Genomic DNA, 18,496 nt, shown 5'->3' on the forward strand with positions numbered 1-18,496 from the left:
AGTGGTCGCGCAGGTGTGTGTGCATGTTCTATATACACCTAGAACACATCTGTCTTATGCTTAACATGAAAGACGAGCACAGCAGTCGTGCAGATGTGTGTGTATGTTCTACATACACCTAGAACACAGATGGGTCTTATGCTCAACATGAAAGACGAGCACAGTGGTCGTGCAGGTGTGTGTGCATGTTCTATATACACCTAGAACACAGATGGGTCTTATGCTCAACATGAAAGATGAGCACAGCGGTCGTGCAGGTGTGTGTGCATGTTCTATATACACCTAGAACACAGATGGGTCTTAGGCTCAACATGAAAGATGAGCACAGCGGTCGTGCAGGTGTGTGTGCATGTTCTATATACACCTAGAACACAGATGGGTCTTAGGCTCAACATGAAAGACGAGCACAGCGGTCGTGCAGGTGTGTGTGCATGTTCTATACACACCTAGAACACAGATGGGTCTTGTGCTCAACATGAAAGATGAGCACAGTGGTCGTGCAGGTGTGTGTGCATGTTCTATATACCCCTAGAACACATGGGTTTATGCTCAACATGAAAGATGAGCACAGTGGTCGTGCAGGTATGTGTGCATGTTCTATATACACCTAGAACACATGGGTCTTATGCTCAACATGAAAGACGAGCACAGCAGTCGTGCAGATGTGTGTGTATGTTCTACATACACCTAGAACACAGATGGGTCTTATGCTCAACATGAAAGATGAGCACAGTGGTCGCGCAGATGTGTGTGCATGTTCTATATACACCTAGAACACATCTGTCTTATGCTTAACATGAAAGACGAGCACAGCGGTTGTGCAGATGTGTGTGCATGTTCTATATACACCTAGCACACAGATGGGTCTTATGCTCAACATGAAAGACGAGCACAGCAGTCGTGCAGATGTGTGTGTATGTTCTACATACACCTAGAACACAGATGGGTCTTATGCTCAACATGAAAGACGAGCACAGTGGTCGTGCAGGTGTGTGTGCATGTTCTATATACACCTAGAACACAGATGGGTCTTATGCTCAACATGAAAGACGAGCACAGCGGTCGTGCAGGTGTGTGTGCATGTTCTATATACACCTAGAACACAGATGGGTCTTAGGCTCAACATGAAAGATGAGCACAGCGGTCGTGCAGGTGTGTGTGCATGTTCTATATACACCTAGAACACAGATGGGTCTTAGGCTCAACATGAAAGACGAGCACAGCGGTCGTGCAGGTGTGTGTGCATGTTCTATACACACCTAGAACACAGATGGGTCTTGTGCTCAACATGAAAGATGAGCACAGTGGTCGTGCAGGTGTGTGTGCATGTTCTATATACACCTAGAACACAGATGGATCTTATGCTCAACATGAAAGACGACCACAGCAGTCGTGCAGATGTGTGTGCATGTTCTATATACACCTAGAACACATGGGTTTATGCTCAACATGAAAGACGAGCACAGCGGTCATGCAGGTGTGTGTGCATGTTCTATATACACCTGGCCCACAGATGGGTCTTATGCTCAACATGAAAGACGAGCACAGCAGTCGTGCAGGTGTGTGTGCATGTTCTATATACACCTAGAACACATGGGTTTATGCTCAACATGAAAGATGAGCACAGTGGTCGTGCAGGTGTGTGTGCATGTTCTATATACACCTAGCACACAGATGGGTCTTATGCTCAACATGAAAGACGAGCACAGCGGTCGTGCAGGTGTGTGTGCATGTTCTATATACACCTAGAACACAGATGGGTCTTAGGCTCAACATGAAAGACGAGCACAGCAGTCGTGCAGGTGTGTGTGCATGTTCTATACACACCTAGAACACAGATGGGTCTTGTGCTCAACATGAAAGATGAGCACAGTGGTCGTGCAGGTGTGTGTGCATGTTCTATATACACCTAGAACACAGATGGATCTTATGCTCAACATGAAAGACGAGCACAGCAGTCGTGCAGATGTGTGTGCATGTTCTATATACACCTAGAACAAATGGGTTTATGCTCAACATGAAAGATGAGCACAGCGGTCGTGCAGGTGTGTGTGCATGTTCTATATACACCTGGCCCACAGATGGGTCTTATGCTCAACATGAAAGACGAGCACAGCGGTCATGCAGGTGTGTGTGCATGTTCTATATACACCTGGCCCACAGATGGGTCTTATGCTCAACATGAAAGACGAGCACAGCAGTCGTGCAGGTGTGTGTGCATGTTCTATATACACCTAGAACACATGGATTTATGCTCAACATGAAAGATGAGCACAGCGGTCGTGCAGGTGTGTGTGCATGTTCTATATACACCTAGAACACAGATGGGTCTTAGGCTCAACATGAAAGACGAGCACAGCAGTCGTGCAGGTGTGTGTGCATGTTCTATACACACCTAGAACACAGATGGGTCTTGTGCTCAACATGAAAGATGAGCACAGTGGTCGTGCAGGTGTGTGTGCATGTTCTATATACACCTAGAACACAGATGGATCTTATGCTCAACATGAAAGACGAGCACAGCAGTCATGCAGATGTGTGTGCATGTTCTATATACACCTAGAACACATGGGTTTATGCTCAACATGAAAGACGAGCACAGCGGTCATGCAGGTGTGTGTGCATGTTCTATATACACCTGGCCCACAGATGGGTCTTATGCTCAACATGAAAGACGAGCACAGCAGTCGTGCAGGTGTGTGTGCATGTTCTATATACACCTAGAACACATGGATTTATGCTCAACATGAAAGATGAGCACAGTGGTCGTGCAGGTGTGTGTGCATGTTCTATATACACCTTGCACACAGATGGGTCTTATGCTCAACATGAAAGATGAGCACAGCAGTCGTGCAGGTGTGTGTGCATGTTCTATATACACCTAGAACACAGATGGGTCTTAGGCTCAACATGAAAGATGAGCACAGCGGTCGTGCAGGTGTGTGTGCATGTTCTATATACACCTAGCCCACAGATGGGTCTTATGCTCAACATGAAAGATGAGCACAGCAGTCGTGCAGGTGTGTGTGCATGTTCTATATACACCTAGAACACATGGGTTTATGCTCAACATGAAAGATGAGCACAGCAGTCATGCAGATGTGTGTGCATGTTCTATATACACCTAGAACACAGATGGGTCTTGTGCTCAACATGAAAGACGAGCACAGCGGTCGTGCAGGTGTGTGTGCATGTTCTATATACACCTAGAACACAGATGGGTCTTATGATCAACATGAAAGATGAGCACAGCGGTCGTGCAGGTGTGTGTGCATGTTCTATAAACACCTAGAACACAGATGGGATTCAGTCAGTTTCTTCCTCCAGAAGGTCTTGTCACCTGTTGGGACATCACTGGTCTGATGGAGGAATAGTCGCATGAGCCAAGCCTTAGCCCAGGCAGTGGAGCCCGAAGAGCTCAAGTGAGTGCTGGGGTGGTGGACACAGGAGGGCCGGGGGTTGCCTCTCACTCCAGCAGGGTAGAACCCTGGAGGCCTGACTCCAGCAAGGGCCTCTCTGGTGAATGCAGCTTCTCCAGACATGGCGGGGGGGTGTAAAGGCAGCTTTCCAGCAGCGATGAGGGAGTCGGAGCCCTCTCCTGAGAATCATGAGGTTTCCTGAGGGCTGAATGCACCTCTGGAGAGTGACAGGCCTGTGGCCTAGATCACGGGGGCTTCAGATGCCTTCAGGAGGCTCAGCCTATGAATAAGCCACATGTTAGCAGCAGTCAAGGCTGTTGACATCACACTGTCTGTATCCTGATCTTGCCATTTGCTGACATGTGACCTTAAGCTACTGACATAGCTTCTCTATGCCTCAGATTCCTCGTCTGAGAAAAGGATAGGAAACAATTCATAACATGCCTATCCAGTGGTGGGTACATAATCAGATAAAACAATGTCATGGCTATTTTATGAAAGCACTGAGGACCCTGTAAAGTATTTTAAGAAGTGCTACAACAGGTGACAGCAAAACCTCTCTGGCAGCTTTGTATCATGAACCTAAGAAATGTGACACCATGGGTAACAGTGTGGCCCACAGATTTGCCTAAGTGACAAACAGTGGAACCTGGGCTGTTGGCCATGTGTCCACCCTGGTGGTCTGGGGCTTCAGGCACCCACTAGCCCCACTATGGCTGAAGTAGTCCCTGGCACAGGTACCACAACACATGAAACTGGACACGTTTACTACTGAAGGACGTTCCCAGAGCCAGACCATAAAGCTGGAAGTAGGTACCTTACCTCCTTTTCAATGCACAAACTTGAACACACAACCACAGGGATCAAAAATGACCAGGAAACACGGTGTCACCAAGCACACAAAACTAAGTGCCAGTAGCTAACCTTAAAGAGATGAAGATGTGTGAACCACCTGGTAAAGAACTCAAAATAGGTGTTTTAAGGAAGGCCAATGACTTCAAGAATATATAGAAAAATATTTCAATGAAAAAATAACCAGAAAAAAAATTAAAAGAAAGATCAAATAATAGTGATGATAAATCAAACAAATCCTGGAGCTGAAAACTATGTTGAATGAAATGGAAAATACAGCTAGCAGGACCAGCAGACTTGATCAAGCAGAAAAAAGCCTCTGAACTCAAAAGACAGATGCTTTGGAAAAACACAGAAGAGAAAAAAATGACAGATTTTGAAAAGAAATAAGAAAGATTATGGTATTTAAGGATGGCATCAAAAAGAGTAAATTTATGGGCCATGAGCATTTCAGAAGTAGAAGAAAAAGTAGTATAAAAAAATTAAAGAAATAGTAGAAGGAAACTTTCCAAGTCTGGAGAAAGATACAAATATATCTAGGAGAAGAAAGAAACACCTTCAGGTTTGATCTGCATTAGGTTCCCTGAAGACCCCATAGTCAAGGTATCAAAGCTCACCGAGAAAGAAACTAGAAAGGACAGAAGGCATCCCATGTTCCCGCGTGAGAGAATCAGTATTCTTAAAATGTCCAAACACACCAAGTAATTCCTATCAGAATATCAATGGTATTCTTCACAGAACCAGAAATATCTATTGAAAATTTGTATGAAACCACAAGAAAACCCAATAGACACCTTGAGCAAAAGGAAAAAAGGAAGAGGTGTCACACTTCCTGACCTCAAAACACAGTACAGGCTTAAAACAGCGCTGAGACCAGATATGCAGGCCTGTAGAACAGAAGAGAGGCCAGGAGGGACCTGCACATCCTCAGCCTTTGCCCCTCAGGAACTCTGCCCAAGGTCAGTAGAGGGAGGAAATAGCAAATATCAGAGCAAAATATTGAAACAGAAATGAGAAAAATGCAAAAGATCAACAAAGCAAAGAGCTGGTTTTTGTGAAAGGATAAACAAACTGAGAATCTTTAGCTTAACTAAGAAAGCGAGAGAAAAGACTCATCTAAAAGCAGAGATGAAAAATTAGACACACACTGGAGGACAGTCTGGTCAATACATGTGCCAGGGTAATCCTGTACCTCCACAAGCAGAAGGACGAAAGCAGACCTGGCCTCTGGCCAGTTAAGATCAGCTCAATGAATCAGAGATTTAATGAAGACCTGGAACCAAGTGACCACTAGAGGAAATGGAGAGGACATGGAGTGGCCTGGCGTCAGCTGTTTGGATATGATGTACCGGAAGCACGGCAGCAAGGGCCCGCATTGAGCTACTGGCTTCTCCCAGCGACCAAAACAACCAGCAGCGGGAAGAGACAACCTGCAGATCCGGACCGTTTCCGCAAACTGCACCTCGAGTGAGAAACTCAAACAGCAGCAAGTCAAGAAAACAGGTAACTGACACGTGGGCCAAAGACACAACAGGCACTTCTCCAGAGAAGACTCACGGTGGCCAACAGGTACGTGAGAAGAACAACGGACATGGCAGGCCTCAGGGAGACGCAGGCAAACAGCGAGGCCACCGTCTCCTGCTCAAATGCTGTTATCCACAGGATATCAGGGCGGGGGCTAGGGCAGAGGGAGCCCTGGCCACTGTGGGCAGGAGGGACACGAGTAAGCTTGGCCCAGAGAGCAGCCTGCAGGCACCTGGATGGCTCAGGAGTAAGAGGGCCATGACCCAGCAACTGCGGAACGCCCAAACCGGAGCCCTGACCCATGTTCTCGCGGCAGTGTTCTCAGCAGCAAGGTGGAGGGCCCGGCCAGGTGTCCTCGCAGGACGGGAGGATGGAGACAAGGAGGCCTGCATGCACAAGGGCGCATCCTCAAGCTGCACAGAGGACAGCTCCTGGGGATGGCTTGCACAGCCTGGGAAGCGCTGTGTCACGTGAAATCAGATAACACCACAGGGTCTCACTCACACATGCCACCTAAAGGCACAGGGGTGGGATCACCAGGGCTAAAGGCACTGACGGCATGGGCGACGGGGTGGGGTCACCAGGAGGGCTGTGGAGGGCTTAGAGACACAGGAGGGAGGGGGCCAGATCGCAGCGGGGTGGAGCCCTAAGACAGGAGATCCACCAGACAGCAGCTGACTGTGGACACTGCTGTGTGTGGACTGGGTGAAACACCTGTGGACAGCTGTTTTAACCACTCCCCGTTATTTTCCAAGACACCATGTTGTGAGTGATAAAGACATACCACTTAACCTGTCCGCTTAAAATAGATGGATTAACAAAAGACCACGTGGGAATTTGGTAAGTAGAAAATTCTTAAATCAGGATTTGAAGATTTGTAATCTGTTTCTATTTTATTTCCTAAATTGTTTATCTTAAAAATAAACTCCCAAATAAAATAACCTGACATTACCTTGAGTCTGTGATGTGACTCGGTGTCAGAACAGGTCTATCTACAGGTCACAAACACCTCTCAACCAGGTCCACTCAGGCGGCCCTTCCCCTAACTGGCTACTCAAGCTGCACAGGCCCACAGGAGACTCAGCGCAGGTGGAAGGCTCAGGGCTGCCCGAACCATCCGGGCAGCAGAGGCCACCACTTTTGTGTGCTCCTGAGGGCGGATGTTAAGTGGGGCAACCCCCAGTTCTCCCGGTGCTCCAGAAGGTGACTCCAGGGCTGGGTGTGGCTCAGTAGCAGCACTTCCCCAGCATGCACGAGGCCCTGGGTTCCATCCCCAGCACCAGAAGAGTCATAAGTAAAACTGGCACAGGAGGCATTTCGCATCCAGTAAACATCCCACACAAGTTTCTTCAAAGAAATCGTCTCCAGAAGGTTCTGTTACGGGCCACCAGATGTTTGGGGAAGTGAGCCCTCTATTGTCACTACAGACTCCCAGGACAGAAGTCATCAGTGTCCCCAGGAGCGCTTGGATGAAGGGGATAAAGGCAGGGGATGAAGGGGGCAGCTGCCTGGGCGAGCCCAGGGACACCCCACAGCCTGCCCCAGGAGGCTCCGCGGCTCCTCAGCCCTACACCCACACCACTTCCAAAGGCGGCAGATGACTGTCCAGCAGGTGTGCCAGGGAAGACCAAAGGCCAGCGGGCAGGAAATGGACATGTGGTGTTCCGCTCACTCAGAAAACCCTCCCCCATTCCTACCAGGCCTCTCCCTGAAACACGCTGGACTTCCATGCCAGGCAGGACTGCCCCCAGGGGGTCGCAGAGACTTAGAAGCCTGCCTTTTAAAACTGAGGGGAAAGGGCTGGGCTGAGGCTCAGCGGTAGAGCACTCGCCTGGCACGTGTGAGGCCCTGGGTTCAATCCTCGGCACCACATAAAAATAAATAAATAAAATAAAGGTTAAAAGAAAACAACTGAGGAGAGGGTGGCAGATGAGCAGAGGGTAGAGGGTGCTCCTCAGATGAGCTTTGACCTCTGAGGTTGTTCCCCTTCAGGGTTGTTCAAGACGCATCAGAAGGCCACTTCCTGCCAAGCCCTCAGGTTTATCATACACAGAGTTTACTCCAGGTTTTTCCTGTTGCACACTGTGCCTGAACCCCTTCCCTCAGTCCCACAGGGAGGAAGTCGCCACGCACGCACCCATGTCTCGAAGGGCACTCTGGATCAGGTGAGTTTCGGTGTTGCACAAACCCCACGCTAAAGCCGTGCGATTCTCACCACACTGAGCAGCAGTCCGTTCCTCCTGACTGAGGCTCACGCCCGAGAGTGGCCGGGTGCTCCTCCAGAAGGAGGTGTTCTACTGGACTTTGGACTAGAGGACATGATTTATTTGCAAATAATTTAATTTTTTCAGGATCGGCTTTTTTTCACCTGTAACCTGACAGTAATAAACCCTGGTCAGTCCTGCTGGTATCAAAAGAGGTGACAATAGCACATTTGGAAAATCACGAGACGCACACATGGAGGTACTTCTAGCCAAACACGTGAACTCACGGAGAAAGTTAAGTTGTTTCACACGTTATCTGGTTGAATGTAAGGGCCTGTCACCAGGACCCCAGCCTGCCACCGGGCCCAGGGGAGGGTCTCGGCATCTCCTCTGCATGAGAAATGCCAAGGCAGGTGGCAGGCTTGAGCCAGCTTCTAGCGCCCTACCCCAAAGGTCAGACTCCCAGCCAGGAGCTGCAGGAGCCAGCCGCCAGGCCCAGGGCAGGACAGGGCAGAGTGAGGTGAGCCCAACTTCCAACCCAGGGTGCCTGCCCCAGGGGTCTCCAGGGCTCCTAGGAGAAGCCACATCTGCCCTGGCACTTGGACACCAGCCACAGAGAACTTCAGGGGCCACTCAGCATTGACCAGAGAAGACAACAGCAGCCCCCTGTTCAGCTCTAGGTGAAGGCACCTCCCCTCCCCTCTGCAGCCCCTCCTCCATCCTCTAGCCTTGCGGGAGCTGGAGGGAGGCGGGTAAGGGCAGACAACACCCTTCTCCCCATGGTGAGCTCCAGAGCCACCGGGCTAGGGGAGGGAACTCAGAGCCAGGCATTAGACAGAAGCTCCAACTGGACTGGACAGTTAATGACCAAGGGCAGGAGAAGTGCATGGGTCTGGCCAAGGTACTCTCAAGGGGTCTGTCTTTGCCAATGCCGAGAGCTTCAGTGGGGAGAAATGGACCGATTCACGCTTAGAACAGAACCAGCTGGCACTCCTCGAGGTACCCACCAGCCACGCACCGCCAGGCACCGAGGAGCTCTGAAAACACCCGGCTCCCGCGATGCGCCTGCTTCCAGGTGGAATGAGTGAGACTTTGACTCTGGGTTTCAGGCAGATGGGAAACCCGCTTCTGGTGTTGTCTGAGTGTGAACTGAGCTTTGGTCAGCTGAGGGCTCTGCTGCTGGCTCAGGTGGCCGCTGGGGGCTCCTCCTCGCTGCCAGAGCGTGCCCAGGGCGTGCCCGGAGCCTGCCCTGGTGTGGATATGAGGCTCTCACAGACTCACTAGCAGAGAACCTCCCTTCCTGCAGCCCAGCCTCCAGGGCTCCTGCTGAAGGCCCCAGCGCCTGCATCCTCCCCAGCTCACCTGGCTGGCCACCACAACGTGACCTGCTCACCAGGCTGGAACTCAGGCAGCTCCGGGCCTCTCTGGGCCACCTCCTACCTTGGCTGGGAAAGGGCAGGGTGCCTGCCTCCCTGTGAGCGCAGAGTGGACCCAGCTGGCTGCCCTCTGCAGCAGGGCTGGGGATCTGGATCACACGTGGGAATTACCTCCAAGTGTTTACAAACCCTGAGGCCCAGGGCACACCCCAGGCCAATTAATTATCTCCCAAGTGATTACAAACGTTGAGGCCGTGGTATGTTTGCGTTTTATGAACTTTCCTTGGGGGACCACCCTAGCCTACCTCCATCTCTATCCTCTTGGGCACATTTCCAACAAAAAGGGAGAAAAGTTGCATCCAGTCATCTTTACAGATCCCCGTAGCAAGAGCCTGGCCTGTCTCACCGCAGCTTCCCCAGCTCTGGGGCAGAGGCAGCTTCTCACACACACGCTCAGGATCTGCAGAACACTCCAGAGACGTCACTCACAGGCACTGGAACCCTTCCGGGCACTGGGCAGGACTTGCTGGACACAAGTGCTGTGCCAGGTCCCCACCAGGCAGAGTGCATGTGCAGGGGCATCTGATGCCACCTCGGCCCCACGACTGAGCGCACTGGAACACAATGTCCGGACGAGGGTGTGGACACACCGTTTGCCTGGGAGACGCACCTCATGTGTGGGCTTGGAGCAGACCTGCCTTTGAGTTTCTAGTAAGGACCCAGAACCAGCCAAGCGTGGAGGGATCAGCTCCTTTATGTTAAAGACATCACGAGGTTTCCACTGGTAGTGAGGAGCAGTCTTTCTCAGACGCCCTCCACGCGTGGGCGTCCCTTCCCCACAGGTGGCTGTTTCTGGAATCGCTCTCTCTGAAGCATTCCAGAAACCTCACTGATGGCGCAAGGGATGTGGCACAAGGGGACATGGACCACAGAGCCTGGACTGCACTGAGCCTACAAAATGTGCTTTGTTCAGAGCTTTCCAGGGTCCACAGCCACAGGTAAGAATCACTGAATCCATCACTGCCTCAGGAAGAGATCGATGATGATTTGTGATCTCAATTGTGATCGGTGCTTGAAACTTTGAACTGAAATTCAATGGGAATCAGAACTACAGAGATTTACAGGGTTTAAAGAAAAAAGTCTAACTGTATTAACCATGAAAGATAAATATTCTGAACAATGTTTAGTTCATTGTTTTCAAAATGTGAGTTGTTTTGAATTGTAAGATGTGTTATCCAACAAAAACGGCTCCAACGGCTTGACATGGAGCTTTCCAGAGTGATCTGCCAAGAGTGTTTCCAGGGAAGCCGTGAAGGGGGTCCCCAGGGAGCTTTGCAGCGGGGTCTGCTGACATCCTCTGGCTCCGACAGTGGGGCTGTCCGTCTGCACAGCTTGCTTCTAGGGACAGATCAGGCCAAGTGGCTTTAGCCTGTGAGGCGTACACTGTGTCATGCAGAATGCAAATTCACAGACACGCAAGCATTCAAACACCAGATGCGTTACTGATTATTTGGCCTTTATAAAAAATCAGTTTATTTAAAAAAAAAAACAGAAATTGAGAGCACTGAGCTTTTTGTCTCTGAGAAGTTTTGTTAATATTCCTGTTAGTGATCTTTAAAGTGTGGGTTTGTGTGCAGTTTGGTCAGCCAGCAAGTACTGAACATGTCTGAACATCTCTGAGAAGTGACCAGCCAGCACTGGGAGGTGCTCAGTGGCATTTACAAGGCCACTGTGCTCCTGACCACTTAATAACATTACCCTTGTTTTTCCTGCGCTATTTCAGCCTGCTGGGTTTTTTCTACACGGAATTATTAAAGATCTAAACACAACTGTTTCACAACAAGCCAAATTTTGTTTTATCTTTGAACAAAACATTTCATAGCATTCTCATTTTAAGGTCATGGTTCAAGCACTGGCTGAAATTCTATCTTCTTGGGAAATATTTTTTTTCAATTATCAAATTAATCTTTTTTCTCAAAACCACGAGCATCTTGCTTGACAGCAACCATCCTGCACCCAGCCTGTATGTCCCACCTCTAGGTGGGGGCAGCTCCACCCAAAGGAGCCGGTCTCTGCCCCAGAACACCCTCCTGCGCTGAGCTCCGTGGGAGACCCTGAAGTCCACTCTCTGACGGGCGCAGCACTTTAAATAAGAATGGTGGTCCTGGCGAGGCAGGCACAGCGAGCAACCTCTGCTCCCAGGCTTTCTAGAACACCAGCTCCCCTGAGCAATAGAGGACAGTGTGAACCTTGAAACCAGCACCCAGAGAAAGGAGGTTCCATGCCTGCTGAGCTCTTCAGAGCCACTGGACATGACAGCTTTCAGCCTCTCTGTCCTCACATTCCACCCAAACTGTGCCCTGGGGCATAGGACCTTCAGGACCCTGCAGTTCAGCATCCTCCTTAACTCTCTCCTTTCCACCCAAAGTCTCCATCTCTCTCCTTACACCCCCTCCAGGAGGGCAGGCCACTCACCCAGGGCTGCCCTGGAGATCAGCGCTGGAGTCAGCCCCATCTCCCTGTGGGAAGCAGATGACCAACCAGTGTTCTAGACTCAGTGAAGCGCTCCAGCCTCAAGTCCCAGCCTGGATCACACCTTCACGTTTATCACACAATGTTGTCACAAACTTTGGTGCTTTGACTACCAGTAACAGGTGCTTTGTGGTGACCAGAATTTTGGAACCCTGCTGCCCGGGACCCTCTAGTTCTAGCAGGCTCTTTTCTTCTGGTCCCAGGGGCCCTGCCCCTCCTCCCTTGCAGGTCCTTTCCCCAATGCTCTTCCTTTCCATCCGAGTGTTGCTTCACCGATGCCCAGGAAGGTGGGGTCCCCCAGCACAGTCCTGCTAGCCTGCAGCACTGGCCTGCCCTGGCTCCCGGGAAGCCTCGAGGGCCACAGATCCTCTGAGGTCCAACTGGACACTCCAGAAGGGTTACTTAACCCCTCAGGCTCTCTCCTCATCTGAAAATACTTGAATGACTGATCTCTGATGAACTTTCCAGTCTTATTTTAAAAATCTGCTTTTCCCCGACCTGCTTCTTGTCTGGGCTGAGGACCTGAACTTCCACTAGGGGGCAGGATTCTACCATCGCGATATGAAAGGATTTTCTGATGGGTTCCTGAGAGCAGAAAACTTCAAAGAAACTCCTTTTCTCACTCCCACCGCTTTTTAAAAGTAAAAGCCAAGGTGAGAGGATGCCTACAAGGCAGTGACCCACATATTTCAGAAGCATCTGGAACCATTTTTAATATAAGCATAAAACAAAATCCACCTCCTGCCCTCACAAACTCTTTGATATGATACTATAATTTGATATTAAAATCGGGTAAAACTTGTTCACTGTCGTACAGTTCAAGGTTTTTTGTCTGCCAGTTGGAAGGCAGCAGACCCCAGCCCCGCGGTGCACCCCTGCGAACAGCTCCTGCAGCCTGCAGTCACTCTGGGCCCTGGCAGCTCCGGGATCCCTGAATTTTATTGCTGTCCTTAACCAGCTGGGCACACTTCAGGGAATACAGCACTTGGCTTTCTGCATTTACTTGTCAAATCCTTAAAAGGATATTCTTTAAATAGATTTTATGACATTTCATCATACTTTTAAAATTATTGCCAAAATTGGCTTTTCCGTGCACGCTGCCACCAGCACTAGATCGAGTCCCCAGAGCATCCTGGCCAAGCGGCTGCGCCCCGCGGAGCTCTGCTGTCCTCCGAAGGGGGCGTCTTTACTCCAGCTCCTGACCGTGACCCTTCCCTCCGCCGTGGCTTGCCAGTTAATTGCATGATACGCGGTAGTTTGGACCCTAAAGTTTCTTAAAACCAAGCCTGTTCTCCATCAATTCAGCGTCAGAGCCGCCAGAGCTCAGCAGGTCGGGCCCCTGGGGCAGACACGGTGCACAACCTTGACCCTGCTCCCCGCTTACCTTCGCCACTTGTAGAGGCTGCTTCTGCTCCTTGCCGCCCTGCAGCCGGAACCCCCAAGGCGCCCCTCCAGTCATGGAGATGCAGATGAAATCCCCCGTGCCCATTGTCCCTCTGGCTGGGCAGCGTGGTGAGCTGGAAGGCCGATGGCGGACGCGCGCAGCGGGTGCAATGGGACCGACTGGGCGCGCACCGCGCGGTGCTCGGCGCCTCTGGTGGGTGCTGCGCCCGCGAGGCTGGGCGTCCAGGAAGAGCCCGCTCCTGCGTCACGCTCCTGACTCGGCCCCCCGGAGGGAGGGCGCGCTGCCCCCGCCGGGCCGGGAGGTGGGGAGGGACGGTGGGGAGGGAGCGCAGCATTCCTCCGCGGAACGGCTGAATCCCAGCGCTTAAGAAGAAAGAACAGTGAAAACCTTGCGGCTGATAATTCTATAAATAGCAGAGAACACGTGAAGTTTTAATCCCGCGCCACGAGTGACATCCTAAAATATGTGCTTGGAGAATACGACTCCTGGAGGAGCAGATTCTCCAAAGGAATGTGGGGTTGACCACCGTGAAGAATGGAGTGGACAGAGAGTTCAAGTGGGTCAGGCGACTGCGTTTATGCCGTCTGCTGAGCGAATCCCATAAGAGGAGGGTTATTAACAATTATCAACATGTCTGCAAGCCTCCTGCTTTCTGACCTGTAGTCTGTCTGGAGGAAGGGAGGGAGATGGAGAGAGAGGGAACCCTATGCCTCCCCCATCTACCTCCTAATAAGTACTCTGTTGCCTGGTTTGGGGATTTCAAATCTAAATGCTCTTTATTCCTTCCTCTGACCTTCTTAAAACTGAGTCTGAGAGTCAACAGCTGCATCACCTACAAGATGGTTTCTGTAGTTTCTCATTATATGTTCTGAATCTGGGTGGTCCAAAATGGACATGGATTTCACATGTGTTCCAGAATATTCTAATGTTTTAAATTGGAACCTGAGGTACCAGAAATATACAAGTGGAAAGTTTTAACTTGGCCATGATGATTTTCTTTTCCATAACCCTCATCCACATAAGAACACAGGTAGGAGGAGGATCCTGGGAGAGTTCGAGTGCTCCAGGTGGGACCAAAGAGTGGCCAAGCAGACAGATGCAGACACCCACACAGGGCTTCACACAGCACCCAGGCACCGGGAAGATGAGAAGTCAGCAGCAAAGGTTGCCAGGCCATGGCTCATCCGCAGATGGATTCTCTCAGAAAGGGGAATTAACTTTGACTTTTTTTAACACAGAAGAGGGCTGGAGGTTTAGCACGGCAGAGCACTCGCCTAGTAGGCAGGAGGCCCTGTGTCTCACCCCAGCACCACACACACACACACACACACACACACACACACACGAGACAGTCAATAAGGCATTGCAGTAGCGCAGCAGACCTGACCTCTGAGCGCAGAAGGCAATAGCAGCTTGCACAGTTGTATCCACCACTGTCCCCTTTGCTGTGCTACCCACTCTAGTTTGGCTCCTGTCCCCACAGCAGGAGGAGCTCCAGGCAGACCCACAGGTGACATGCTGACCATGCCCCTGGAGGGTTCCTGCCTCAGCCCAGGGCCTAGCACGCCTTGGCCCTCCGGCCTCCCCAGCCACCCTAATCTCTACTTCCTCTTCCTGGGCAAGTTCTCAGCTCTGCTCAGCCACTGTGTTGGTGTGCCTTTGGGTAGAACCAGTCCTCACATTTCCACTTACGCCCTTTCTGTGGGTTCTCCCACTCACCCTACAGAATTCAACTCTCCCCTATGGTCTCAGACATATTTCCTTAACCCCAGGCCAGTGCATTCAACTGTCTGTGAAACCTGTTTCTATGATATGGATTTATCACAGATACCTACAACTCAGGGCTGGAGTGCAGCTCAGTGGTAGAGCACTTGTCTAGCATGCCCAAAACCCTGGGCTCCATCCCCAGCACCACAGGAAAAAGAAAGAAAGAAGAAATGTGTCTTTGATCTCTATCCCGATTCCTCACACAGAGCTCCTAAAACCCTTGGAAATTGTTAGGAAACCTAAAGTCCATGTGTTGAAATTGAAGTTAATATTCCGCCCAGTACTGTTGTCCCCCTGAGCCCCTCCACCCCTGACTTAATTGTTGTGAGACACTGGAACTGGGACAGCATAATGTAACTGAGCAGAAGATAAGTGGCTCGGCGCCAGCATCTCTAACTGCAAGGGTACGGTGCGGTGCGGGGCTCCAAGAGCTGTGTGCGGGTTGCAGCCCAGATCTGACTCCACCCTCCACTGCAGATCAGGGAATCAGATCTGCTAGGCCTGCTGGAGACACTCCTGCCAGGACCTGGATGTGTGTACTGCACTTATCCCCAGGCTCCCGTGCATCCAGCCAGGACTTAAACTCTGCCTAGTTAAAGCACATTCTTCAAAGCTTTGGTGCCAAGGGTGGAGAGCCTCCACTTGCCAGTCTCACTTGACCTCTGCCACGGAGCTGTCATCCCAGCCCTGAGGTGCCTGCTGGTGAGGTGCCAGCCTTCAGGCCTTGGGCCCCTCTCTGCTCATCCCCTGCTCCTGCCCCACTCGGCCCTGCACATCCAGCCTCCAGATAGAGGCCAGGGTCACTTCCGTCTGGCTGAGCTGCATCAGCCTCCTAACACTCCCAGCTCCAATCTGCTTCTACCTCCACTCGGCTTCCCTCTATGGCCAGAAGCAATTTCTGAAACACATTTTCTGTTCCACTTTTCCTGTTCCAGGGCTCCTAGAATAAAATCACAGCTCATTTACTCAGACGACTTCTGCCTCGGCTCCCAGTGCTCCCCGCCTCCTGCTCCCGCTCCCCACCTTGGTGATCACTCAGACACGGAGCTTCTTTTAATCTCTAACTTGCCTGCTGCTCCATCTGCTCAGCACTCCTCAGCCAGCTAATGCCCACCCTTCCAGCCTCCGGTTCCACATCCCCATCTCAGGAGGCCTGTCCTGACCCGCCTGTCCTGATGTCCAGGGTAGGCACTCCTTCCCCACTGCCTGCGCTCGGCACTCTCCCTTTCACTCCCAGAGTCTCCCAAATGGTGTGTGTCCCACGTGAGATTGCTCACCCGTGAGACTGGGTCACTGCTGGCCTATTCAGAAGTCTAACAATAATAATTGGTGCTCAGTTAAGGAGAGTGAAGAGTAGGCAAGATTTCCCATGACTAGGACACAGAAAATACATCCAAGGAGTTCTAACTTAGTTTCTTTTTCTTCACTTCATTTGACTGGAAAGGGGCTTAGGCAGGCCAAAATCCCCAAGCAGAACACACGGGAGGCCACGTGGATCAGGGCCGTCTCCCTATGCCCGCCCCTCCTGGCTGTGGGCTGGTTTAGCTGGCGCCCATGGCTGGAATACCAGACAGTTCTCTCAGTCCCTGCCGTCCCCAGGGGTGCCCAAAAGCTGGGACCTCAGGACCACCTGCTGTCACATGTATGTCCCAGCTACGTGTTTGAGCCTTGTCCCTGCTCTGCACATCCAGACTCAGTGGAGGAACTGCACAGGGGTGGACTTGACCTTCTCCTGCCCTTCAAGGAGAGGAATCCCTCAACTTCTCACATGGCCACAGAACCAGCTTTACAGGCCCTGGACTTTGGGTGAACTTCAGCAAGTACACACAGAGAGAACGACTAGAATCAAGTCAGCTATGTGGCGACACACTGAAAGCAGACTTCGACTGTACAAACCTGGCCTGGACTGTATTGACCAGTAACAAGAAGAATGTCAAGCAACAGTGCTTTCTACATTTCTGACTGCCTGCTCTTTGCAGTCCCAATTAAAAGAATTAAACCTCTCCAAGAAAATGTCATCTGCTAAACTCTGGGGACCAGGGAAGATGGGTGGCCAGGCCAAACACAGCCCCAAGTCTTGCCAGAATCACTAGGAACCTGAGCCCAGAGCCCTCGCCACACCAGGCCACACAGGAAAAGTCAGGTGGGCACCTGGAGGCCGCATCCCAGCAGCTGCAGGGGATCACGTTTTCCAGAACTGTCCAGATCTGGCCCTAAAGAGCTCAGGGGACACATTTCCTTCCAGCCTAGGTAGTCATGCCAGCACAGAAGAGTTCCAACAGCAGGAAGGGCCGTCCACCAAAGTGCAGCCCAGCTCCTTCTCTCCGTGTCCAGCCCTATTCTCCCCCCACCATCTCTCTGTTTTTAGTGCTGATCCTGGTCTTGATCAGGATCACTAGGAACAGGGCCAAGTGTCCTCATATGTGGGAATTTTTTTCTCTGTAATAATTTAAAATACCTTTGAAAACCCATTTTCTCTTTTTAGCTGAAAGGTAGATTTGTTTTTCAAAACATTAAAGTGATACTTCAGAAAGTCATCCACTCTACCAGATAATTCAAGAAAATATAAGAAAGGTGTGTAGAAAGGCATATGTCAACATGTATGAAAATCTAGACAAGTTGACAATCTAAAAACTACAATTTATGTCATCATGATGGGGGAATTTATTTCATATATGAGGCATTTCAAATACATTATTTCTGACATATCTCATTTAAGAAATGAATTTTTAAAAAATCTAGTAATCACCCAGATTTAGATAATTAACTTGCAAAGCTGTAATACCTAGACCAAGAGTATTGTATTTTGGGAGGAATTCAGTGTTTTAGCAAAAATGTCTAGTTAAAAATACATGAAACCCAGCAGTCATTGCACAGAAATTCCAGATGAGATTGTGTCCCTCATTCCAACATTTTTCCATTAACTGAATAGTTGGATTTGCTGTGGATCACTGGAACTGGTTTTCCTGTGAAGTGCTTGCTACATTTCTGACTGCCTGCTCTTTGCAGTCCCAATTAAAAGAACTTTTATTTAAAGTTAAACTTGACAGAGCCTGACTTAAACAAAGGGGGAACTTTTCCGTCCAAAAGCAAAATCAGATAATGATCATTAAAACTAATTTTGCTTAAAATTTTCCAAATCCACTTTCTCCTGCCTTACCAATAAATGAAACCAGCTGCTGGAATGATGCAGGATGCTTTGTTTCAGGCGCAGTAAAGCAGAGGCAGTCTTTCTAGTTAGCGCAGACATTCAATTAAAAACACTCGGGCTGAGGTTGTGGCTAGTGGTAGAGTGCTCACCTAGCATGTGCGAGGCACTGGGTTTAATCCTCAGCACCACATAAAAATAAATAAATAAAATAAAGGTATGGTGTTCAACTATGACACACACACACACACACACACACACACACACAC

General features: G+C 50.3%; 1 protein-coding gene across 1 annotated transcript in view; it reads right to left on the reverse strand.

Annotated features, from left to right (window-relative positions):
* Positions 1-13,432, reverse strand: part of Synpo2 (synaptopodin 2) — a 123,905-nt gene extending 110,473 nt beyond the window's left edge. The window contains exon 1 of the mRNA XM_027952335.2: positions 13,292-13,432. Within this exon, the coding sequence (XP_027808136.2) occupies positions 13,292-13,396 (105 nt within the window). The 5' untranslated portion in view covers positions 13,397-13,432. The remainder of the gene's footprint in view (positions 1-13,291) is intronic.
* Positions 13,433-18,496: the final 5,064 nt, after the last annotated feature.

This window comes from Marmota flaviventris, chromosome 7 (genome assembly GCF_047511675.1).
Source record: "Marmota flaviventris isolate mMarFla1 chromosome 7, mMarFla1.hap1, whole genome shotgun sequence".
Classification (NCBI taxonomy): Eukaryota; Metazoa; Chordata; class Mammalia; order Rodentia; family Sciuridae; genus Marmota; species Marmota flaviventris.